The sequence below is a fragment of the Sceloporus undulatus genome, chromosome 2 (genome assembly GCF_019175285.1).
Source record: "Sceloporus undulatus isolate JIND9_A2432 ecotype Alabama chromosome 2, SceUnd_v1.1, whole genome shotgun sequence".
Classification (NCBI taxonomy): Eukaryota; Metazoa; Chordata; class Lepidosauria; order Squamata; family Phrynosomatidae; genus Sceloporus; species Sceloporus undulatus.
The window spans coordinates 129,926,789-129,953,564 of NC_056523.1; the positions used below are offsets into that span (position 1 = coordinate 129,926,789).

Consider the following 26,776-nt stretch of genomic DNA (forward strand, 5'->3'; position numbering starts at 1 on the left):
TGCCGCCGCTGGTTGCTGTGTCCGGGAACCGCAGCAGCCAAATGGCGCAGTTCCCGGACACAGCAAAGAAGGAGCGCGAAAATCGCGCTCCTTCTTGCTCCCCGGAAGAGACGCGCGAGGCACTAGTTGTGCACTCGGGGCATCACTTCCAGGGTGCGATGTGCGGACGCAGAGCGTCCGCTACGTCAATATGACAGCAGCCATGTGGAACTGCTGCCGCCATTTGTTATGGACTCTGTCCGTAATAGGAATAGGGGCGTCTGGAAGAGACGCCCCTTTTTCAAAATGGGACGTCCTAAGGACGTCCCTTATGGCGGTGTGTAACGCGCCCATGTTTCTTTTAATAAAGATTAGCTTTCTTAGGGGCTAAACAGACCAGCGTTTTACACCGGCATGGGGGCAGTGTGAGGACATCACATCTGCATGCTGCACACTCTGGTGCCGCCCTGACGCTGACGTTACCCTGTACACCCAACTGCACAGCAGGGGATTTATGGTGTGTCTTTGGCACAGTGATTAAATGTGCTGCGCCAAAGAAGTGCTGAAAAGCTGTGGTGGCAGCAAGGGAACCTTTTTTCTGGTGCTAAAAGGAACAGCATTTTGCCATTCCTTTTAGTGCTGGATCGGGGCTATGGCATGCAGTTGCTGCAGCTCTGAGCTGGCACTGAAAGGGCAGCAGAATGCCACTCCAAAGGGGTGGTCCCTTACTTATATAAGCAAACCCAGAGTATCTGCTCTGAAGGGAAACAGGCAAGTTCTTCAATCACCATGGTATTCAAGAGGGCTCACACTACATACATGACACACTGAATCCACACTCTGCTACCTGCCTCTGTGATTATGGCTCCATGTGGAAAAGCAAGGAACAGTAATTGAACATGACCATGCCAATGGGGCTTTTTACTTTCCCAGCATTCACTTCAGTCTCAGCTTAAGCCTGCTGTGGCCCTGTATACACATGCTTGGGAACAATGCCAAGTGCACTGAGATAGAAAAGTATTATAGTTCTACTGTCAACCAGACAACTAGCCATAGAAACAGAAAGATACTCTTATCCCCCACTCTTTCGAACAAAGCCAAGATGTCTTCTCCTCCTTAGAAGCCTGAGAAGAAGTAGAACAGATGACACCAGCACTTCAGCAGCTTAACAAAGACACATGCCAAGCACTAAGACTTTTTTAAAAGCCTTCCTGAATCTTCTGGTGTGGCTACAGCTCTGACTGAACGTAAACTTTGATGGTTCATATGGCCAGACCTATAGTGGATTTCTTTGTGGCACTGAACTCAAGTCCAACAGTAAAGCAAAGGTATTTGCTTTGTCTTCTGCTGCTGCCTGGATGGTTTCTGCTCTCAGGATGAAATAGAGCAGTTTACTGGTCTCAGTCCAGCTGCTAATTAATGTTTGATAATGATGATTATTTCAGCATTCAGATACAGCACAGCAAGAGTTGCTGTTGTGCTGCCATCCCAGAGAAAGGAGACTCTGGAGAATAGTGTGGGAAAGGGAAGCTGAACTGAAGAGCTGTGAATAAAAGGGAGCTATAACAGGTGCTGTAGGCTCTATTTCAGAGGAAGGAACTGCCAAAATCAGCTCTGTGTATTCTTTGCCAAAGAAACCTCAGTGAAATTCATGGGGTTGTCATAAGTCAACAGGTGACTTGAAGGCACACATATATGGATCCCACAAACTGAACTGGAAAAGGCTCCAGGACCAGAGGCTCAGATTAGACATTAGACACTAGTAGATTGAGCCCTATCAAAAAACTATCTGGATAAGATTTTTCTAGCCGTATTGGGCTGGCCCTTGTGTTAGGAAGACTGAGGTGGTCACCTCAGCTGGAAGATACTTGCAAATGGTAGTAAAGTCTTGGAAGCAGAGATGTGATTTAACTTCCAGTCTCATCAGGTTATCTCTATAAAATTTGGGGGCACCATCTTGTTCTTCACTTTTGAGAGCAAGATAGTTTGGGATGGTTCTGGCTACTTTCATTCAGTGCAGATCAAGTGAAGTATACTGGGGAGAAATAATAATAATAATAATAATAATAATAATAATAATAATAATAAAATTTATTTCTATTTCCCGCCTCTCCCTACGGATCGAAATCCTGTTGTGAGGCACAGCAGCTCTCTGCTAAATGGTTAACAGACCATGAAACTGTAGCTCAAAAAACGTGCAAATATCTGTGCAAGTAATAGCCAAATCATTTCTCTTGACTGAGGATGAATCATTGAAGGACAGTAAGATCTGTTTGGGGAAATGAAAACTATTCAGGTTAATGGAATTGACCATTAACAGGAGAAGCAAGGCTTTTTGAGAGGTCCGGAATATGGGTTTAAAAATAATTTCTTTTCTTGAATATCATGCAAAGAAGGAGGAAGGACAGAGGTAGGCTGGCAAAGAATATTCATAATTATTCATTTCCAGATTGAAAAGTGTGTTTGCTGTAATATGTTGAACATGGCCTAGCAATGTGATGCTGCAGCAAAGAAAGCAAACTATAGTCTGCATTAATAGAACCATACTTTCCAAGTCAAGGAAAGTAATAGTCCACTATATTCTGTGCTAATCAAGCCTCATCTGAGGTACTGCATTCAGTTCTGGGCACTTCATTTTAAGGATGTAGACAAGTTGGAGCAGATTCAGAGAAGGGCAACAAAGATGATAAGAGGTATGAAGATCAAGCATATGAGGAGAAGTTGAAAGAGTTGGATATGTTCAGCTTGGTGAAGAGAAGACTGTGGGGTGACATGATTGCACTCTTTAAATAGCTCAAAGGCTGTCACAGAGACGAGGGGACAGGTTTGTTTTCTGCTGCCTCAGAGGGTAGGACAAGTCTAATGACTTTAAGTTACAGGAGGATAGATTTCAATTTAACTTTAGAATAAACTTCTTGACAAGCAAGAGCAGTTCAGCAATGGAACCAATTTCATATGGATGGTTTGGTCTCTTTCTCTGGAATCTTAAAAAGAGACTAGCTAGATTACTGCACTACCCTCTTATAGTGCTGCTATTCCACTTTAACTGCTTTGGCTGCCTCCTGTGGCATTCTGGGATTTGTAGTTTATGGAAGAGCATTTAGAATTCTCATCCAGAGAGCTCTGAGGCCTCACTGAACTGCAAATCCCAAAATGCAATAGGAGGCAGCCAAAGCAGTTAAAGTGGAATCGCAGTGCTATAAGAGGGTAGTGCAATAGCAATAGCAAGTACATTTCTATACCGCTTATCAGTGCACTTAAGCACTCCCTAAGAAGTTTACAAAGTGTAAGCTAATTGCTCCCAACAATCTGGGTACTCATTTTAGTGACCTCCTCAGAAGGATGCAAGCTGGAGTCGAGCTTGAGCCCTTTTGCTGGTATTGAACTCACAACCTTATGGTTTGTGAGTGAATGGCTGCAGTACAGGCATTTAACCACTGCGCCACCAGGGCTCCTCAAGAGCAGTATTAGTGCAGTAATGTGGTTGATAGCAAGTTACTGAGGATGTTCTAACTGGTGTTCCTGCATTGAGCAGTGTGTGTGTGTGTGTGTGTGTGTGTGTGTGTGTGTGTGTGTATTTAGTGGTCCATGGGACCTCTTCAGAAACCCCATCAGGAATAATAATAGACCAGTGAGAATTGTGTGAAATTTTCACGTGTCAACATTTCAAAGTATTGCAGAAGAACTATTCTGTAGAGAACATCAGGTGGTATTTTTGTGGAAGTCTGTTGTGCAAAAAACATATGGAAGAAAACAAGAGGCATGCTTTTCTTTGCAGGATAATTCATTTGCAGAACAACTTGGGATGATCAAACACAGAGAGGATACTGCAAAGAAATATTAATTTTCTCCTAAAGCAGGTAGAAAACTACAATAATTACTTGTCCTTACATGGCTGTAAACTAGCTGGGAGCAGTCAATAAAACAGAGGCAATTAAATTTGGATTCTCCTTTTGAAATTGCAAAGCACACCCTCTCCGAGAGCTGCACTCGCTGTTACCCAATATGAAGCATCTGGCCACTAAGACAGAAAGGTGTAGCTGTCAGAAGCACCTCGTACACTAGGAAAAGTAAACTAATTCAGCCTAAATTGATAGACTTTGCTTGTTCCATCTCCTAATGTTATCTCCATACCTGAGAATGCAGTGTCTTTCCCAAGAAACTGAATGTGCTCTTCCACCATAGCAGTCTTTGGTTTCAAACTAATTGTACAGTTCTCTGAGGAGGGTGTTTTGTGGCTTCAAATGACAAAGCCATACTTTATTGCTTCCATATTGCCTTTGTTCCCAATCAGCTTATGACCACATGGGGGGCTCACTTTTTGTCTGTGTACTTTTCCTATAACATGTCATTCAGAAAATAAACAGCAGGACCAAAATACAGTCACTTTGTTTCCCCAATGAATTTCCCTCACCCGCCAACGATCCCTGCTTGATGAAGAACCATGTGAAATATTGAGAGCTAGTGTAATCCATTGTATGGCCAGAATCCTGCACCAGCTCATACTTAACCAATTAATTAAAAATGTAACTTCTCCTGTCCTGATTCCCTCCTCCACTGAAACCTGATAGAAACTTCATTCAACCATGCTGTGATTGTCAGCAGGATGACCCTCTTTCTCCCCATGCATCTGATGCCCAGTAAATGTGGAGGGGGGGACTACAAATGTGGCAAAACTGTGACTAAGTAGTGATTGCGAATAAGAAACAGTTATGGTTTATGATCAATTGTCTTTTGTTTGGCCCAGTAAAAGTATTACCACAGGATGGAACTTGGATCTTTTGTAATGGTCAACATGGCTGCCCCATAACATCTCTTGGAAAAGTTTTTGTATTCTTGGGTGTGGAGACATGTTCAGGCACCCAAACAGGGAATGCATTTTAAATGAAATTAAGTTGCTTTACCTGATGTTAGAGAGGTTAAACCCTCAGAAAAACAGTTCAATCCAAATTATCACCACAACATATTTAGGATTTTGTTATTTTCTTGTGTAATGTGTGGATTCCATCACCCTATCACAGTCCTTTCTCTATAGACATTTGCCTGAGGATGGTGACGGCTACTCATGATGGGGAGATATCTTCAGGATCCAAGGCCGACAACTATGCACTGTCTTCAGGATCATGACTGCACCAGTGAGAGGATGCTATTGCCTTCATGCTCACCTGAAAGGACTCCCAGTGGCATCTGATTAGCTACTGTGAGAAACAGGATGCTGGACAACATGGGGGTTTCGGTTGATTCAGCATGGATCCTACAAAGCTTTGAGTCTGAAATCCAACATGTTCCTTGATTACATCCAATGGCCATGCTGGCTGGGGGATTGTGTGAGCAAGTCAGTGTCCAATAAAAAAAACCTCACCTCTTCCAAACTCTGATTTTGCATTACATAAAAGTGACAGTGAAAAATAATGCATCCTATTACCTATGTGCATGTACGAACAACATCTACCCTATCTCCAAACAACAAAAGTTAAAATAGGGATAAAATGAGGGAAGTGGTTTATCAGAAAAAGGTATTATAAAGCCACAAATGCATATCCTATCATGCATGAAGAGAGTGTACCACTGCTGTATGTGGGCATGTAGAGTGGCTGTTATCTACCATTTTGAAATGCATGGGGAACCTAGGAGTCACTGATCCACTTTATAAAGCCCCCTTGTTTTTCACCTCCAGTCCCATTCTATGAATATAAACTGACTTTTCCTCCTACTAAAGAACAAATGTGCCTGAAGTATATGTTTAAGAGACCAGGAATTTTATAACCTCTCAATAAATCCTCACTCGAGCTAAGTAAACCCGGTGAACTCTTAGAGTCCTACCGATTTGCCAGTCAAAAGCCAAGTGTAGGACATTCTCTCTGCACTGGAGCTGCACGTCTGACTCGTCCCTGGAAGTTAGCTTTGATTTCATCCCTGAATAACATAAATAAATAAAAACCCTGAAGCTCATTATTAATAATAGAGTAGTGCTGAAACAGGGAGCTGTGCACACTCTCTCTAAAGATTTCTGCACAGTAGCACCAGCAGGAGATCAAAATGCCATTGATTGCCTCAGCCTGTTTGTATACTGCAATCAAAACAGTGGCAAACATAGTGTGTTGCCTGCAAAGTTTTGGCATAGTTACAAATTTAACTGCAGTTCTTGGGTGATGTTCATGTTTTGATTTGTTTATTTTCTGTTTTATCTTTGCCTTTCTGGAAGTGACAGGAACCTCAAATACAAACCCATTTGTTCATCTCTTATGAGGAACTTCCAAAGCCATGTAACATGTTTGGTTTTGGGGTGGCATTTGGATACAGTTAGGCTGCAATCTAAATAAAATTACTAATGCAGAAGTTTGCCTAAATACTCTAAAGGCACCAGATCCCACCTGATCGTGGAAAAGAAGCAGGGTCAACTTTGTTTAGTACTCAAATGGGAGATGAATACCACATGCTGTAGGCTATATTTCAGAGGGACGAACTGGCACAACCATTTCTTAGTATTCCTTGTCTCGGAAACCCTTATAAAATTCATGGCGTTGCTTTAAATCAAAAGGTGGCTTGAAGGCACACACACACACACACACACACACACACACAAGCTTCACTGAACGTGATGGGACTTACTTTGGAGTAAACATGTGTATGGTTGGAAAGTTAAAAAGTGAATTTATGATTCAGTAATTCTGTGCCTCGAATGAAATCTATCCTTAAGTATTAACAGTGTTATTTTGTCTGCCTTTGTGTGCTCTGTTTGTCCACTTTCACATATACTGAAGCAGCTTACAAAAATAATCTTACTTTATAAAACATATGGAAAAATGTGCAACTGTAAATTTCAAAGGAAGTACATTGGATAGATATAAATGGGTTTACTTAATCAAGAGTCACCAGAAGGGAAAGAAGTCAAAGGCAACAGCAGGGGAAATGAAGGAAGTGACAAAAATATGTGTTTATTTCATTAGAAAAGTATATCTTGCTATAAAAGCCAAACATGGACTCTCAAGACAAAGGCTGGAATCCTTTTGGTGTCACGAAAATGAAATGAACAAATACTTTGACATAGCCCCCACTTACATGAACAAATGTACTTTAATGGGTGTTGTAAGAGGAGGTATCCAGTGTCTCCTTGTGCAATGCTCCTCTCTCCCACAATTTGGTGTCATCAGTTAGTGGCTGAGTGAATGTGGAAGTATCCAGGTACTATCCAGCTGTAGTTTGGCTGCTGAGACAAAAGAAAAGCTATCACCCTCCTGGACCTGCAGCTTTTAAGCTATATGCATTATGTTGGCAGTCTGGGAGAATGGCTGCTGTCTTTTCTTGCAGCTGCCCAACTGCAACTGGATGATGTCTGATGCATCTCCTCCAGTCACTAACCAGCTATTGGTATGCAGCCCCAGTGGTTCCAGTGCTGTCCTGCTGCATTGTGCAGCCTCAGAAGCCCAGCATAGAAAATCTGCCCTGTTACGCTTTGTTATCAGACAAAGAGTTAAAAGATACAACCAGTGTTGCCACATATCTGGATCTCTGGGCACAGCTGTGGAGACCCCTCCTCCACCAAACCATAGCACTCTTCTGCTGCAGTCACCTTAATGCCTTTTCATGGATGGATGGATTGTTAGACAGACAGACAGACAGACAGACAGACAGATTGTTGTCTACTGGAGTGCAAACCTTTATACAGATGCACTGGCTCTTTTCATTTCTCTGTGGGAAGAAATAGTGACAACAGGTGTAGGGGTCTGGAGGTTTGCCCTAAAGTAGCTGGCATGCTTACCAGGCAAAATAAATAAATAAATAAATAAATAAATAAATGTGATCTTGTGTATGGGGGATATCAAAGGAAAGATACTATAATAACTTCTGCGGGTGACCCAATAACAGGATGGAAACCATCACCATACAAAAAGGATCCAACAAGGCTAATTTTTTATTTTATTTTACTAAAAGCAAGACCAGAGGACCTTTTATTCTCTCTCCAGCACTTATTTATTTATTTATTTATTTATTTATTTCATATGCTGCCTTTCACCTAAATTGGACTCAAGGTGGCTCACAAAAGATGCTTTTGGAAAAGTACAGTTTTTAAAATGCAATTTAAAATATTACATTAATATAACAGTTTAAAAATATAAAATCATTAAAAGCATACTAAGTTAAAAATGTAAAACAACTAAAACACACAAAGACAAATTATTTATTTATTCATTTGTTTATTATGCTTAACAACTTAGCAAGTAGAGGACAAGAAATAAACATATCAGTTTTCCTTTTCCTTTCCCCCCTTTTTAAAGAAGTGAGGTGATTGAGACACTCATTGTCAGGATGGAGGAAACCAATGATATTCAAGTGTGAGTTCCATATATTGGCTAGACTTTGCCTGCAAATGTTTTGTACCATTGTTTTCTTGTAAATTGGAAGTGAAATGTATATTGTGGCACAATAATAGAAATGATAGTATCTTTACATCACTCACAATGCAGTGGTTCCCAGACAAGTTTTTTTCCATGGGGTTGCCCAGTCACTAACCTGGAATTTTACAGGAGGCCTATCCTAAGAAAAGCCTATGAAATTCATAGGGTCTTCAGAAATCCACAGGTGACTTGAAGACACACACACACTAGATGTTGTGGTCCTCCTTGTGTAACCCTCCACTTTCTCCCTCTTTCTCCTTTCCACAAAAGGTCCATTCAGGAAGAAACAAAGGGACAATGCCTTTAGTTGAAAGACACAATGCCTTTAGCTGGCAGGAGACCTTTGTATTGAAGCATCCTTTGACTCTTGCTATCTGCCCCATTTTCTATCATATGGAAATCACAGTGGGCATGGAGCACACACTGTTGTTGGCAGGGCATGTCTTCTCTGAAGGGGTAGCTGTTTTAGTCTGTTACAGCTAAAAGAACTAAGAACCTTGTGCCACCTTTAAGAGTATGAGATTTCTTATAGCATGATGACAGTTGCTTAGAACGTGGTTGTTCATTGTGGATGTGGCACCAGGAGGCAAGCTTCTCACCTGCCAACATCTCACTTCTGTGTGCCCACAGCTGCAGGTTAAGGGAACAACTTTTCTCTCCCTACTCTCTCTCCCTCTCTCCTTTCAGCAGTGAGGGAATAGAGTTACTAAGCAGCTAGTGAGTCCTTAACAACGCTCCCTCCTCCTCCTCCTCCTCTTTCTCCCTCCCTCCTTTCCCTTCCACACTCATTTTGACCAATAGCACATATTGGAAGGATGTATGTCACAAAGGGTGAGGGTGGGATAGAAGCCTTATGTGGGAGAAAAGAAGTAGAAGATGTTCCCTCTGGGCATTGGGCACTCAGCAACCTGTGGAGACAGGAGCCTCCTTCCAACCCCTCCCCTTCTTTTCCTCAACACCAACCTGAAGAAGGTAAGTTCCAGCCACAGGGGCTAACTGAGGAGGCCTCTCCCAACAGGAGTGGAGCAGAGGTCTGCCAAGGACCCACCAGCTTTGCAGAACACACCAACTATCTGGGCAGGCACTTTGCCTCACTGTCCCCATAGCATAAGTTTCATAAGAAGTCAGGTGACAATCAGTGAGACTACAGATGATGAACAATTGTCCTCTCTCGAATGGTGGCTTCTTCAAAGAAAAGAAGGGGTTATCTCTGCAGCCTGTGGGAAAAGAGGCAAAAGGGTGCTAAGTGTAGGACAAGAAGCAGGAGAATCTATTCCTGAAGCCTCATCTCCCCCCCCCCCAAAAAAACCCAACCCATTGCACTGATTCAAAATGTTTCACTTGATAATAAACTGTAAATGTGAAATAGCTGGAAAATTATAGCAGGAATGGAGGGTGATGTAGTGGGAAGACCTTCGTGGAAAAGAAAATGGAAATGAGATTTCTTACCTTTTGGACAGGGGACACTAGAGAATAAGAATACAAAGAATATTTGCTGTTATTTGTTTCCTGGCTCAAAAATGGGCTTCCTCAGGACACGCAGGAAGAAAACAGAGTGGTTGGGAATTTTGCCCAGTTTTCACCTGATATTTGCACATCCCAAAGTATTTCAGGAGATTATTTTGGCCAGACATATCCATAGATTGTTTGCATGATTATTTGCAGCACATATTTTTTGTGCAAACCCCCCCCCCCCCAATATTTCCAGATATCTATGTGGTTTTCATGTGCAAGATTACTGGGTTTTGTGTTTTTTAAAAAGATTCCTAGCAATCTTGCACAAAAAATAACGATTATTGGAAAACAGAGGTTTTTGTGGCAAAAAAAAAATCCACATGACATTCTGTGCAGAATAATCTATCAAAACACTTCAGGAGATGTGATGTCTGGAGTTGAACTGTGCAGAAATACTAGTTTCATTTGCAGCACAGAGAAAACTGCAGAAATTATTTGCCCTCACTTGTAAGGATGAAATAAATGTTTACATCCCACTGAGCATGTGGAAATATCTTATTTCCAAATACATAGCTAAATACATGAGGAGGCAGTATCATTTGATAGTGGCATATGTATTTATTAAATGTATATCTAACTTTCCCCAAAAAGAAAGAAAGACGAGGGAAAAAAGAACTAAATTGATAGGATGCTGTGTAATCACCAGTACAACTCTTCCCCCATAATCTTCCATTTACAGGTCTTTAATATGCCCTGAATGTAAATATGGACAGAATATAGTAGGTTGCCTGAAAATATGGGTGTGGGGAAGGAACTGCAAACCTCTCTAAAAACCACCATTTGGTAAAAGCACAATAAAAACATGATGATCAATCCTATGTGAGTTAAGGGCAGGTGTTTAGTTTATAGATTTAGGCTGCAGTTATTTGATCTTTCTTCTGGACTTCTGGAATAGATCTTTTGGAAGAGGGCATAATGGTTTCAATGTTGGACTATGACTTTGGAGACCAGGGTGTGAACAATGGAAACCCACTAGGTAACCCTGGGCAAGTCATAATCTCTCAGCCTCAGAGGATGGCAATGACAAACCCCTTATGAATAAACTTGCCAAGAAAACTCCATGGTATGTTCACCTTAGGGGTACTATACATTGGAAATGACTTGAAGGTACACAACAACAGCAGAAGCAACAACAGTGGGGGATAAGTATTACAGACAGATAAGCACTTGGATATGTAAAAGAGAGATGTTTTTATGAAAATGAATTTCCTTAATGTGGTGGACAGTATCCCCCACTTCAACTTTTTCCTCCTTTTTTCAACTTTGATAATTTACAGTGGGAGGCTTGTTGGACAGGCTTCTGACTATTGAGTTTCAAGAACAAATGAAAGAACATTCTGTGTCTTGCTGTTGTGTTACTCACTGGCTGCTGGTAGCTTCCATGGCAGTGCTGCAGTGAATCTGCCCTGAGTTTTAGTCCAAACCAGAAAACAGCTGTCCAAGGTGATGAACCCATCTTGGTAACAGGATTCAGCACCATGGATTGTTCCTTTGTTTCTTTGTTTCCTGCTTTTCTCCTGATATGTGATCTTTAGATAAAGCTAAAAACCTGATTATTAAAACAAGTTAAACACAATTAAAACATGACATTGTATTAAATGCCATTAATTTTAAAATGTGTACAAAAATTAAAAAATAATAACATTAAAGATGAAAAGACAGCATACACGCACACACATACAAACACACCCTGTAAAAATACTCAGTGCAACCACTTAGCCAACCATATTTAAATGAAACCAATTAAAAACCAATAAATAAACAAATAAATACCAGTTCAGACCTTTGCTTGCTGGTGAAAGGAGAGCCACACAAACTGTGGGAGAGAATTTCATAGCCTGGGAGCAGCCATTCAGAAGACTGTCTCCCAATTCCTCACCAGACAGGCCTTTGACAATGGAGAGAAAGAATTGAGTATGTTTTAGTAAGTTTGGGCCAAAATCCAGAATAATCATTGGACTGGTATGGAACCTATCAGCTACCACTGATATAATCAATAATACCATACTTCCCAGTTAAAAGATCTGTTTTTCATAAATGCAGAAATAAGAGTATTCTTGATTGTGCAGTTTCTAATGTACGTTCAAGACACCCAAAACTTGGAAAGGGAACTTTTGGACTTCAGCTCTAGAATTCCCCAACTAGTATGACCATTCCAAAAAAGCAACCTTTCATATATCACAAGAGTCTCACCACTATGCAGCAGTCAGCCTTTTTGGAAAAGCTTCCAGGGAGCTGCATTTCTTTTCAGAGCTTGGGTAATTACATTTGGGGACTTCAACTCTCAGCATTTCCCTGACAGTATGAGAATTCGGGAAATTGCATGGAAAAGTAGGCTTTTCATATGTAATAATAATAATAATAATAATAATAATAATAATAATAATAATAGGATTTATTTATATGCCACCCAATCACTGGGAATCCGGGCAGCTTACAACAGAGGGGAAAAAATAGACGGTTCCCTGCCCTCAGGCTTACAATCTAAAAAGACATGACACAAAAGGAGAAGGGAATGGTGAGAGGGGATCAGGTCCAGCATTCTTCTCTCCCTCTGAGGCCTGGACCAAGGCAGATGGACTGGAAGGAGGGCTCTTCTTCTTCAGGCTAGCCCTGGTGGAGCTGGGCCTGCCTGGTCAACTCCCTTGCAGGCCAGAGGAGTTGCACCCAGGGAGTCTATATGTTTTAATGGTTTTATGGTTTTATATTTTTAACTGGCTACATTAATGTGATGTTTTTAATTTTATTCTTAAAACTGCACAGTTTTTAAAGTATGTTTTGTTAGCCACTTTGGGTCCAATTTAGGAGAAAGGCAGCATGCAAATAAAATTAACAACAACAATAACATGTTTTCTAAGCTCTGGGGACTGTTGAGAATGTGGGGGAAATTAAAATAACATTCATCTTCTGAAACAACAGAGTTTACTGAGGCTTCACACATTGTCCTCTTTCAAATGTCACGATGAACTATGATTTAGAAACACTGTGGGCTACCTGTTGCCCTCCAGATATTCTGGGACTTCATCAGTGCCACTGTCATGTCCAATGGTCAGGGATGATGGGAGTTGTAGTTAAATAATATGTTTCAACATCCCCCCTCTTTTGTTTGGCATGATGAGAATGAGGCTACAATAGGTCTCATGCTCATACACTTTCCTTCTATTCTCCCCCTCCACTACACCCCAGCCACAGGGAGCTGTTAGGGCGCACTCATTTTGGATGTAGGTCAACAGCATCTTGTCATATCATCAGATATGCTGTGATGAATCACAGCATGTCTTTTTAAAAAATTTGCCAACTTCAAACCATTTGTTTGAACAAACCATAGCTAACATTTGTACATTTTAAGGTTCAGACCAAATAAATATCTAATTCTGGCGGGATACAGACCGCCCCTTTGGGGCAGCCTGCACCCACCCCTTTCCCCGACGGATCGGGGCCTCAGCAGCCACAGTGGCAGCCCCAGAGGCCCCGATCCATTGCTTTTCCAGGCCTCGGGGAAGCGGCAAAAAAGTAATTGGCCAAAGAAGTGAAAGAAATTATAACTTTAAACAGAGAAATTTCTGACCACAACCCCATAGTATTAACCTTGCGGGAACCATATAAGAAAAATAACTGGTACTTAAATGAAGAATTGTTAAAGGACAAAGAAATAATAGAGAAAGGGAAAAAATGATCCAGTTGGTTTTTTTTTAAAGAAAATATGAACAAGGAAGTCAACATAGCAACAGTTTGATATGCAAGGAAGGCTACTATTAGAGGGTTTCTTACGTAGCTGGACATTATATCACAAAGACAAAGGAAGCAGAAGTTAACTTTGCTGAATAATCAGCTGAAAAACAAGGAAGAGGAACTTAAAAAATACCCCGCATGTAAAAAAATTCAAAGAGAGAGCAAAACTCTGCAAAAGCAATTAGAATTAGAAGCCACAACAGAACTGGACAAAAAACTAAAAATGGCAAAACAAACATTTTTTGAGCAAGCAAACAAAACAGTTAAGTAGCTTGCATATAAGCTAAGAAAAGATAAAGAGAGAAAACTGATTAACAGAATAAAAAGTGGAGATAGAATACATATCCAACAAAATGACATAAAAGAGATATTCATGGATTTCTATCAAAAATTATATGCAGAGCAGATACCTAAGAAAGAAGATGTCAGGGAATAACTAGACAAACTAGAAATGAATAGCTTATCTGAAGAACAAAAAATGCAATTGAATCAACCAATAACCTGGACTGAAATTTGGGAAGCAATAGGCAAATGTAAATTGGGAAAGCACCAGGTAATGATGGAGTAACAGACATCTTTTACAAGACGTTTAAAGAGGAACTGGGGCACCCATTACAATTAGTTATGAATGATGCATTAATAGGAAACATACCAGATTCATTGAGGGAAGCAGAAATTATTTTGATACCAAAAGAAGGAAAGGATGTGTTAGAACCATCAAATTACCACCCGATTTCATTACTTAATAACAATTATAAAATTTTCTCGATAATTTTGGCTAAACTTTTGGCTAAGTTTAGAGAACTTAACTGATGAGGAACAAAGGGGATTCTTACCCAATTGTCACATGAGGGAGAATACAAGGATTGTAATTGATATTTTACAGTATTATGAACAACACTGTGACAACAAGTTGGGTCTTGTCTTTTTGGACTTAAAAAAAGTGTTTGACTCGGTAAATTGGTTGTTTTTAATGGAAAAATTAAAGAAAATTAATGTGGGGAATAATTTCATAAATTGGATGAATAAGATTTATCAGAATTAAAAGGCCCAAGTAAGAATTAATGGAGAGAAGACAAATTTCATCAGGATTCAGAGAGGAACAAGACAAGGATGTCCACTTCCCCCCTCTTATTTTTATTAATCATGGAACTACTCATAAAAGACATAAAACAGACCCTAGTTTAAGAGGCACTACGATTAAAAAACATAACTACAAAATCAGAGCTTTTGCGGATGATGCAATAATTATAATGGAAGACCCAATGGAGATTATAGAGGGAGTTCTGGGGAAATGAGAAAATTTTGGTTCTGTAACGGGGTGTAAAATTAATAAGAACAAATCAGCTATTGTGACTAAAACTATAAAAGAAAAAGGTGAAAAGCAATTAGAAATAAAATCAGGTATAAAATTGAGAAAAAAATTAAATATTTGGGAATACAAATTACCAAAAAATCAGAAGATTTATTTGAAAATAACTACAAAAACATATGGAGTAAAATAAAGAAGGACATGATTAATTGGAATAAGCTGAATTTGTCCTTAATGGGAAGGATAGCTACCATTAAAATGACCATTTTACCAAAGATTCTTTTCTTATTCCAAATGATACCAATTATAACATCGGACAAAATATTTAAAGAATGGAATAAAGACCTCTCTCATTTTATTTGGTGAGGAAGAAAACCAAGAATTAAGCTAAAAATACTACAGGATTCGCACGAAAGAGGGGGTCTCAATCTACCAAATTTAAAATTATATTTTGAGTCATGTTGTCTGTTATGGACAAAAGAATGGATTACTTTAAAAAATGATAGCCTGCTTGAGTTGGAGGGAGATGGATTAATGTATGGATGGCATGCATATTTAGCTTATGAGAAAGATAAGAAAAATAAAACCTTTGGAAATCACCTCATAAGGAAAGCCCTGATTAGAGTGTGGAATAAATATAAAAGAAGAAGAATACCCAAAAGAGAAGGTTGGATATCCCCTCATGAAGTATAGAAAAGAAATGGTCAGAGAAACAAAATGGTATAGATACATGGATATCTTAGAAAAAAGGAATGGCAAGATAGAATTAAAAGCAAGAGAGAATCTGAGTATAGAGGGATGGAGCATAAATTGGTTCACATATAGACAAATTTTCAAAAGATATGTAACAGATTATAAAGTGTTCAGATTTGAATTAGAAGAAGGTAAATCTGATTTAGGGAAAATTTTAGTAGGAAAATAAAATAAACTAATTGGGAAATTATATGGGGTTCTTTTAAAATATGAAATGGAAGATGAAAGTGTCAAGGAACAAATGATTAAATGGGCTAAGAATATTGGACACACTATCCAAATGTCCCAATGGGGAAAAGTATGGAAAGATAATAACAAATTCACAGTCTCTCAGAGTATATGAGAAAATTTTTATAAAATGTTTTATCAGTGGTACCTCTCACTAAACAAACTTGCAAAAATATACAAATCAAAATCCAATTTATGTTTGAAATATAAAAAAGAAATTGATACTTTCTGTCATTGTTGGTGGACATGCAAATGGGCAAAAAACTTTTGGTATATGTTAAATGAACAAATTGGAGAAATCCTTAAGAAAAAAAATACCATTAAAATCAGAATTTTATTTATTAGGAATATTTGGAGATGAAATAAGAGGGTGTAAATGAAAAAAAATGTATACTATATGGTAACTTTGGCACGCATTTGTTATGCACAAAAATGGAAATGTGAAGACAGTCCAACAAAGGAAGAATGGCTAATGAAATTATATGATGGGATGGAAATGGACAAATTGACACAAGTGTTAAGAAATAGACCCAAGGAACAATTTAGTGAGGAATGCAGTAAAGTAATTGATTTTCTAGAAATAAAATGGGGGAGAATGGCATTAATGAGTTTGTAATAAACACAAAGGTAGATAGGAAACCCCTAGGAAAATACTGAATATAAGAAAGTCTGACTTAAACAGTAAAGTGACAGAAACTGGTAGGAAGGAAGTCAGAATGAATAAGATTGAAAGTATGAGTAATATAAGATGGAGAATGAAGAATGGAAAGTATGAGTGGAAAGGGAATATTAGATAATAAGAAGAGAGTGAAGGATTGCAAGGGCCCAAGCTCGACTCAGGCTTGCATCCTTCCGAGGAGGTCGCTAAAATGAGTACCCAGACTGTTGGGGGCAAATTAGCTTACTTGCTAATTAGCTTACTTGCTGTTCACCGCTATGATCTTTGGGATAGCGGTATATAAATAAAACATATTATTATTATTATTATTATTATTATTATTATTATTATTATTAATATTATTAAGTAAGTGAAGAGGGTTTGTGTATGTAGGTGAAGGTTAGATTTAGGGAAGAAGTCAAAGAGATAGGAGGATTAAGATAGTAAGGGAAGGATAGAAGAAAGGAGAGGGAAGAAGAAGGAGGTAAAGAGATGAAAATGAAAAGTGTTGGGAAAGGTTAAGTAAGTAGGAGGTAAGGAAGAAGGAAAGGTCGTTGATTGACATATTTTTCAATTCTCTATTCTGTAATTAGAATTATTGGAGTTTTGTATGCATATATGGAGTGAAGGGTATGTATGTATGAAAATTTGTATGTATTGTATGTGTATTGTTATATGGTTTGCACTAATAAAGCTGGTTTGCACTAATAAAGCAATTTTAATAATATATTTTTAAAAAAAGCTGTGTGTGATAAATGGCAGTTTACTGTGGGAGGGGGAACTGTAAGATATGAGGAGTGATGACATCACAGGGTGAAGGCAACCAATCAGTTAGAGGACAGTTAGAAAAGAAGATTCTAGACTGTTGCTGGACAGAGACCGTTGAGAGTAAGAAGCTGAATAGATGCAAGGTATCAGCTTTTAGCCTTTTTCTTAGTAAGAAGATACAGGTTGGGCTGAAATGATCATTATTATGTAATTTATCTTTAAGTCTGTGCTTGGAGGGCCAGTTGCTCTCCATGTCTTACTCTTTAATGTTCATTTCCTCAACAATAAACTCTGCCTCTTTCTTCATTCCTTTTCACAGCCTTAGCTCGGCTAGTGCTTTTCTGATTGTCGCTTACCGGTAGAAGGCCCAGCAATGTCCCAATGCATTGCTGGGGTGTAACAGGTTAATCATTGGGTGTTGGCAGCAAGTTGTTTTGGGGCTTAAGGTGGTCTCAAAGGGTCCCATCCAGCTCAGCAGGAGTGGAGGGGGACCATAGAGAACCTTCCCATGTTGGCATTGGGCTCCTCTGCTTCTGCCTTATTCCCTGGGAGGGAATTTAAGACCAGGTAGGAAGCAGAAAAAACCACCATCCTATTATAGTTTGAATGGAGAAGTGGTTAGGCTTGAACATTGCTAAGAGAGATGCAGCATCCCCAAGGCATAATTAAAATAACAATTAGTATAACATAACACTATTACAACAAAGTAAATACCATTTAAGCCAGCAATAAGGAACATATGGACATTTTGGCCAATGGTGGCTGTCATGTCAGTGGAGTGATTAGACCACTCTGGGTTTTAGTCTGAAGTATAAAGGTGCTGAACTTCTTTCAAGAATTGGACCCAGCACTTGAGAAAGCTCTTTTAAAGTTTGGAGTAAAATCCAATGTGGATTCACTAATTTACTGACATGGAAGCCCACCAGCTGCTTATGTTTTGGGGACTCAATAGTTCTGTTCTCTATGGTCCTGGAGAACAGGTGAAGTGCTCATATCCACTGTCTTTTCTGTCTCTGTCTAATACAACCAGGTAGTTCTGTTTTACAGGTGATCTACTCTGTCAACTAGTGTAAAGGTTTTTCTATGCACAATGCACTCTTCTGTGTTGTTGCCAGACTGTATATTATGTATGCATGGATATTTACTTTAGATTGCCATAAATATTAGGTTTCTAACATACACTTAGCCAACTGAAAAGGACAATGGATTGCAAGTCAGCTTGTGGTTACTTGAACCAATAATCTCTCTGTGCAGTTGACATTTCAAGGGAGGCATTTAAGATAAGTTCAAAAATGTTATTATGTTTAAGAGAAAACACTGTCAAACAGTTGGCCTTGGGTGATCTTTCCTTCTAAGTCATCTTTGTTGAATACCGGTGACATCTATACAATTTCTGTTGGCAAGTTGAAGTGAAATGTGCCTTTTCCCATATAGTCAGCATGACAGTTGACTGGGCTATGCTTTATTGATTTTCCTCTCCTGTGTCATCACCATTTGCTAGATGACCTCTGATTTATATGTGTCTAGAAATCACATGATTTCTATGTGTTTACAGAGGATTTTTCCTCTAGGTGCACAGGCCGAGCACTCAGAAAAACTGTATCTTCTGCATTGGGTTTTTCTTGTGATAAAAAGCCAAATGTCTCACTTCTTACACTGCCTAAACAACTCCACATGTGCTTCACTATGATTCTGGAATATGGGTGGCTCAAGGTCAGTGCAATGTTTTGTGAGTCCACTGTTGATTTTTTTCTTTTTCTTTTTCTTTTTCTTTTTTTTTTTGCCCCATAGGAATTTTCACTGAGTATAAGTAAACATATTGGGAGGCCATATATTGCAGGGATTTAAGACAGTAAAACATGCCCTGCAGGATTTGAAAAACACCTGTGTACTGTAGCATTCTGCTTCCAGTAGCAGCCTCCCAGATGGAACTAGGAACTTACATATATGGCAGACACATATACATAGCAGTGAAGGAAAGAGAGAGAGAAAGAGAATCTTGCATAAATATCATAAACTGCATAATTATAGCAGTTTAATCCCAATGTTACTACCACTTTCCAATGGAATCCAGGAATTTATAATTTAGGAAAAACTTAGAATTCTCTAGTGTTCATTCTCTAGCAACAATAAATCCCTCACAAAACTACAAATCCCAAGATTTAGGATGGAGCCATGGCAGTTAAAGTGGTATCAAATTGCTCTAATTAGTTGATACTCTGAGAGACAGAGAGAAACTAATGTATCCAAAGAGGGCAAAAAAGGGTAAAGATTTGCATGAGAAGTGCGGATGGTAATTTGCATGTATAGGCACAGGGCGCACATTTAGAAAGGATTACCAGGATTTAAATAGTATGGAAAGAGATCTTATAGCATCTTTGAGAAAATGGTACAAAACACACTGCAGAAATAATTCAGTTTGAGATGGCTTTAACTACCCTGGCTCAGTGCTAGGAAAGTCTAGGAACTATAGTTTTGTGAGACATTTAGCCTTCTCTGTCAGAGAGCTCTGGTGCCAACATAAACTTTTGAACATAACTGAAAGAAAGAAGTTGGTAGGCATAGTTGAGAGAACTGTGGCCTCTGTGATCCTCAGGCTCCTTTGTAGGCCCCAAGGCCCCAATGACTCATCTAACTTAGGCTTCTGAGACTGGATATCCTTCAGGCAGAGAACTATGTTCTATAAAGCTCTATAAAGGGGGTGGGCAAGTTTTAGCCCTGTTTGGGCTACATAACCACATTTTTAGCCAAACAGTGGCTGAAAATCTACTACAAAAGTACCAACTTTCAGTTGATTTTCAGCTGTTTTATTTCCCCCTGTGGTTTCAGGGAGGCTGTACTGTGCTGTGTTTTGTCAGCCTTTCAGATCATCTTAGGATGCTTTATGCAGGATTAAAAAAAACCAACCAAACCTTGGAGGTCCAAGGGCTTGTGTGTGTGTGTGTGTGTGTGTGTGTTGAGGAACCTGATAGTCATGAAAGGATTTGGGATAATATGTGGTCAAAAGGCCATACATTTGCCATTGCCACTCAATAAAACAAAGCATATGATCACACTGTTCATGCAAGCAATTGTTTCTATAGAGAATTATCATATGCTTCAGTTAATATTTTGAAGTACAGTCCTAATAACACAAGGTATAAGTGAGTTATACTCTATTAAAAAAGCAACCCTTTATGAATATCTGGATATTAAATGCTGTATTGGTTAAGCAATGACATCTCAAGACATGTGGTTGTCAAAAATAGACAATTCCAATGTGGTGGTGGTGATGTTACTACTACATTTGAGCTATACTCATGTATCTTGGAGTAAGCTTTGTTGAAATCAGTGGGACATCTGAGTAGGGATGTGTAAGATATTACACTGTAAATTACAATAAATTTTTTAATCTTTTAATGGCATCCAATTTGTGTCTTTGGAAGTAAGCTTCCTTTCCCTTGCTATTTCTCCTCAGGCTTCAAAACTCATTGGTTCTCTTATTTGTAAGCAGGACTTCTTCCATTGCATCCTCCTCCCTGCTTTCCTTTGACACAAAAACCTTGACTGGATAGACATCTGCAATCATGGAGCTGGTAGGCTCTACCTTGACAGCAACCTACGCCCATCCTAGACCAACCGCAAATTTCCTGCCAGCCATCAGCACCATGGCCTCGAGTTACAAGAACCGATTCCCTCACTATGCCCTGACTCACAGCTTGAGTCTTCCTTGGAGACCAAGCACCTACTACAAAGTTGCAGCCATCACACCAACCTTGGCTCCCTTTTCCAAGAGTTCTCAGGGGCTCACCCCAAGCTGTGCACTCCCCTTTGTCTCCAACAGAACAGCCCTCTTTACTAGATACACTCCTGATGACTGGTATAGGTCTAATCTGACTAACTACAAGGAGTCAGAGTCATCCCGGAACAATGCTGAGAGGCTGAGGGTGGACACTTCCCGGATGATTCAAGACAAGGACCAGCAGACCAGGAAAACCCAAAACGAATCCACCAAAAATCTGGGACAACGTGTCAATGACATAGTGTTTTGGAAATCAGAGATCAACCATGAAATAGATGAAATGATTGGAGAAACAAATGCTCTTGCAGATATGAAGAAGCGACTAGAAAGAGCCCTGGTTGAAACGGAAGGGCAACTTCAGGTAAATGAGGTCAATTCCACTGATATACACTAACCCCTGCTGTGATTCAGCCATTCCATTCTCTTATTAGGTTTCCTATGAGCTCACTGGAGGTTACTGGGCAATTATCCAGATCTTCAGTATATGAAATCCATCATAGCAAATTACTGCCAAACACACCAAGGCTGTGCCTGGCTTTAAAAGGACTATCTTTTCAAACCCCAGTATTGTACTGTACTCCCATTTTAACTTCAGCTGCAAATGATTTCATCTTGGCTCTGTAAACACTGCAATTTCAGCCGGAATCAAATGAATACTGTACCTCACTGTATTTGACTCCAAACTGAGAAGAAAATCAGTTCTAGTTTATTGAGCCTTCTCTCTGAGCCATGACAAAAAATATCAGTAGGATGAATGTAGATAAAAGCCATAAAGCAGCATTTAACCATTAACAGCACTTAATGTTATTCTGCAGCAAGCAACAGGAATTAGTAGAATAAGCAGCAAAAGGAGCTGAGCAAAAAATCATTGTTCATCCTTAACCACAGGGGTGGGCAAATCTTGGGGGTTAGTAAGATGCAGTGGCACCCCAGAAGATCTTGGAGGACTGTACCCCAGCTGTATCTTCCCATTTTTTAAAAAACCAGGAGTGTGTAGGGCCCATAAAATGGTCCTAGGGCCATATGTGGTCCCACTTTGCCCACTCATGTGTGCGTGTGGCTTCAATCACCTGTTGCCTTAAGGCAACTCCATGAATTTCCTAGGGGTTTCTTAGGCAAGAAATACTCAAGAGGTGGTTTTGCCAGTTCCTTCTTCTGAAATATAGTCTACAAACACCTGGTATTTCTTGGTGGTCTCCCATCTGCTTAGCTTCCTAGATCAGATGGACTCTGGTGCCTTGTAATTTCCAAAAGGGCAGCACTGCCAAATGGCGTAGTAGGTAGATAGAGAGCACAACAGATAGTATTACCCACTCTAAAGTGTATTGACATAAGAATATTTCAGTATGGGAGGTATGTTAACACCATGGAACATATTCAAAGTTACATAACATGCTACTATAAATAATAATGATAAAAAGTAACTTTTATCAGAGTTTTATCTAATGTCAAATAGGTAGCCCAGGAATGCTTACTTCACCGAGAGAAGAGGATGGGCATCGATCTTGTGCATGATGATGTAGAAAAACAACTAATGACGGTAAGTTCATGCAATACCATGAATAGAGGAAAATGGTATATCCAGGGTAGCTGTGTTAGCCATGCAGCAAAATATAACAAAAGCAAATGAAAGCAAAATAAAATGTCATTTTGTGATTTTGTTTATAAAGTTGTTTAACTCCAGGACTGGCTAGTGATACAGTATAATGATATAGGTGCTCTGAGTCCATCTTAAGCTCTGATTTGGCTGTTTGGTTTTATCCTGACCTTCAACCAAGAGAAGTGCTCTCAGGGAGGCTAAAATGGAAGCATTCTGCATTATTATTATTATTAACCTTTATTTATAAAGCGCTGTAAATTTACACAGTGCTGTACATACAATCTTTTAATTAGACGGTTCCCTGCCCTCAGGCTTACAATCTAAAAAGACACGACACAAAAGGAGAAGGGAATGGTGGTGGGGAAGGGGATTAGGTCCAGCAGTTCATCTCTCCCTCTGAGGCCTGGACCAAGGCAGATGGACTGGAGGGAGGACTTGGCTTCTTGGAGCTAGCCTGCCTCTCTCTCCCTCAAGATGGTGGATGAAGAGAGGGCTTGTCTTCTTCCAGGCAGGCCTGGTGGAGCTAGCCTGCCTCCCTCTCCCTCAAGATGGTGGATGGAGGGCGTGTCTTCTTCCAGGCAGGCCTCTTGGAGCTTGCCTGCCTCCCTCTCCCTCAAGATGCATGATGTTTCTCTCCTCATCTTTTCTGATATTAATAGAAAATGTGGCAATGACGATGGGGAGGCATTTTAGCACACATCACATATATCAGCTATCCAGACTGTAAGTCTTCCTGATCTTGGACTGCAACTCCCATCATCCTCTACTGTTGGCTATGCTGACTAGGGCTGATGACATCCAATAACTCTGATCAGTTCTTGCAGTCCAGTATCACCACACTCCACTGCCCTGGCATAAATGCTTCTTTACACGGTGGGAAGCAGACACAAAGGAAACAGCCTTTTATATTAAAAAAAATAAAGAATGTCCATGGCCTCCTTTTGCTAGTTACAAAGAATTACTTTTAAATCAATGCACACTGATGATTTCATCCACTGGGGAGGCAGCAAGTGGGTGGATAGAGGGATTATAAGAAAATCAGAATTAAGTAAACCTATAAAGAAATACTACATCCTATTACAGGCAATATATGAAAAACGCCCATTTATTCCTCTAATACTTGTTGTTGCATGTGATTTGGGAAGGAAACAGTTTGGTCTGGAAATAGAATTTTTAAAAAACCCTCAAGAAATAACTGTGTTCAGAGTACTGGCTGCTCACTGCATGTCCAGTAACTCCTGGTCTTCCTGTAACTTCTGAACAGCATTTGGGAACCTCACTGGAATTGCAGGAGGCAGGAAGTATCCCAACAATAATTTTACATGTCTTGGTGCGTTCTCGGACGTGCCTTCCTGGCCTTGTCTTCCTTTGTACATCCTTGTACATCCTGCCTTGTAGTCCTACCTTGTTTGTGCTTTCTTCTCTCAAGTGTTTACTTCTTTGGCAGCCCAGCACCATCATCACTAGTTCCCTTTACTCTATGCACTATCAACTCATGCATAAAAATCTTCCGTACATGTGATGACTGAAACTTTCCCCATCTGGCTTAGGAAAGTATTTTTTTGGCACTGCAGTCCCCAGAATCCCCTAGCCAGCATAGTCTCTGGCCCTGCTGGCTGGGGGGTTCTGGATTTATAGCCCTCCTCCCCACAAAAATCCTTTAAAAGTTCTGATCTGGACTAATAAATTTGAGGTTTGGCTGAATTTCTAGATTAAGGGAAATAATAGTATCATTCTATTCTGCTTTGGTCAAGCCTCACCTTCTATCAAAGTTCTGATCTGGACTAATAAATTTGAGGTTTGGCTGAAATTCTAGATCAAGGGAAGTAATAGTGCCACTCTATTCTGCTTTGATCAAGCCTCACCTTCTATCAGAGTTTCCATCAGTTCTGGGCACCACAATACACAAAAGATGTTGACAAGTTGGAGCATGTCCAGAAGAGCATGAACAAAATGGTGACAGGTCTGGAAACCATGCCCTTTTAGAATTAGCTTAGGGAGCTGAGTATAGTTAACCTGGAGAAGAAAAAGTTAAGAGACAATCTGATAGCCTTCCTTAAATATTTGAAGGGGTGGAGCAAGCTTGTTTTCTGCTGCTCTAGAGAATAGGACACGGTGCAATGGATGCAAGCTACAGGAAAAGAAATTCCACTTCAACTTTAGGAGGAACTTCCTGATAATAAGACCTGTTTGAAGTGGAACACTCTCCCTCAAAGAGTGGTGGAGTATCCTCCTTCAGAAGTTTTAAACAGAGGCTGGATGGCCATCTGTCAGGGATTGCTTTGATTGTGTGTTGCTGTATGGCAGAAGGGGGGGGTCAGACTGGATGGTTTTAAGGTTTCTTCCAACTCTATTATTCTATGAAATAATGCATCCAACATACAGCCACAATGGGATAGCTATCTTTTAACTCCCCTCCAACCCCTGAAACTCACTTTAAAAGCCAGAGACCAATCTTCAATTCTGGTGTGACTCTCTAACCCACAATATACCTTGCTTAACACAGATTAAATAAAGTCCCATTTTGTTCCCAGAAGATCCAGAATCCTGGATCCAGAGTGACACTAGGTGGCTGTTTATAGCGTGTTCCACTGTGCTGGCCACCTTCACCACCACCAGCATGAGTCACTCCCTCTGAAGTCCGAACAAGGCATCCAGTCACGTGACTGATGTTGGGTGCCTTGTTTTTTTGGCCTCAGGGGGAGCAGCCTAACCCGGTGGCACTGGCAATGGGTGGTACAGTGGGACCCATGTGTAAACAGTCACCCAACATTGCTCTGGACTGCTGAGGTAACAAGGGGACATTGGGGTAGCTTCGGAGTCAGAATACTCCAGCTGCTTCCAGTGTATTCTGGCCTGCACAGACATCACTCCAGTCACCTATCTGGAGCAAGGGAAGATTTTACTGCTGCTGCAGGATGATATGACCAGCGCTTTCCCAACAGCAAGTGATGCTGTGATGAAGAGTTGTGACAGGTTGACATAGGGGTCCCTACTTCTGCTCTCTGCAATGTCAGTTGTTGACAGAAGGGGGATGGTCATGCCATCATGCAGCACCCCACTGACTTTTAAGGTGGGTTTCAGGGTCATCTCTGGTCATAGCAACAGTGCCACAATTGCAAAAATTAAGCACCTACAAAGTCTTGTGTCTAACCTACTTAGGCCATAGTAACTGATTAACAGGATACCGACCTTTATGTTTTGAGCCCCTGAAATATACACGGGATTAGGTCCTGCTGAACAGTACTGAATTAGAGTTCTAAATATAGTTCATGGCCAGTTTACTTCTACTATGGTAGTGATAATCCAGATGTTCTGTATGATGTTCACCTATTGCAGGGGTAGGCAACCTGCGGCCCGTGGGCCGGATGCGGCCCGGCAAGGCCTTGGGACCGGCCCCCGCCCGGTCCTGCCGCCGATTGCCGCCGGAGCCTTTGGACTCTCGTGTGAGGGCGTGGAGCCTTTGGCCTATCAGGAGGAGGCGGGCAAGGGGGAGCAAGCGGCAGGCAAGGGGGGAAAGCGGCGGGCAAGGGGGCAATTGTCTATAGAAGCCTCTGAAACATGCATTTATATTAACATTTTTTTAAAAATCATCAATTTTTTTTGCGTGTCCTCCATGTTTTATAAAAAAGTGTCCTCCATTTGAAAATTTTGTCCTACATTTGTCCCAGTTTATTTATTTATTTTATTTTTTAAAAATTATTTAATTATTTATTTTTTGGCTTCGGCCCCCCAGTTGTCTGAGGGACAGCAACCCGGCCCCCGGCTCAAAAAGGTTGCCTACCCCTGACCTATTGCAACACTTATTGGTAAGAATGGCACATGGCCAATGCAGACTTTTTGCACAATGTCATTTTAAAAGTTTCTTAATGAAGTGAGTAATAAATCTACTGATCAGGCCATGTTTCTAAGCCTTTGCTTGCTTTTGCCACTTTATTCCAGACAACAAATCCTGTTCTCTCTGCTATAGTAATGTGTTGGGCCAGGTTTACTGTAATTTCTTCCAAAGTGCTTAATAGCTCATGAAGGCAAGTGACATCCAATTAAGCTG

General features: G+C 40.2%; 1 protein-coding gene across 1 annotated transcript in view; it reads left to right on the plus strand.

The window, feature by feature from the left end:
* The first annotated feature begins 9,131 nt into the window (after nucleotides 1–9,131).
* Nucleotides 9,132–26,776, plus strand: part of TEKT3 (tektin 3) — a 35,327-nt gene continuing 17,682 nt past the window's right edge. The window contains 3 exon segments of the mRNA XM_042447546.1: nucleotides 9,132–9,350; nucleotides 20,802–21,486; nucleotides 22,582–22,665. Coding sequence (XP_042303480.1) covers nucleotides 20,911–21,486; nucleotides 22,582–22,665 — 660 coding nt within the window. The 5' untranslated portion in view covers nucleotides 9,132–9,350; nucleotides 20,802–20,910.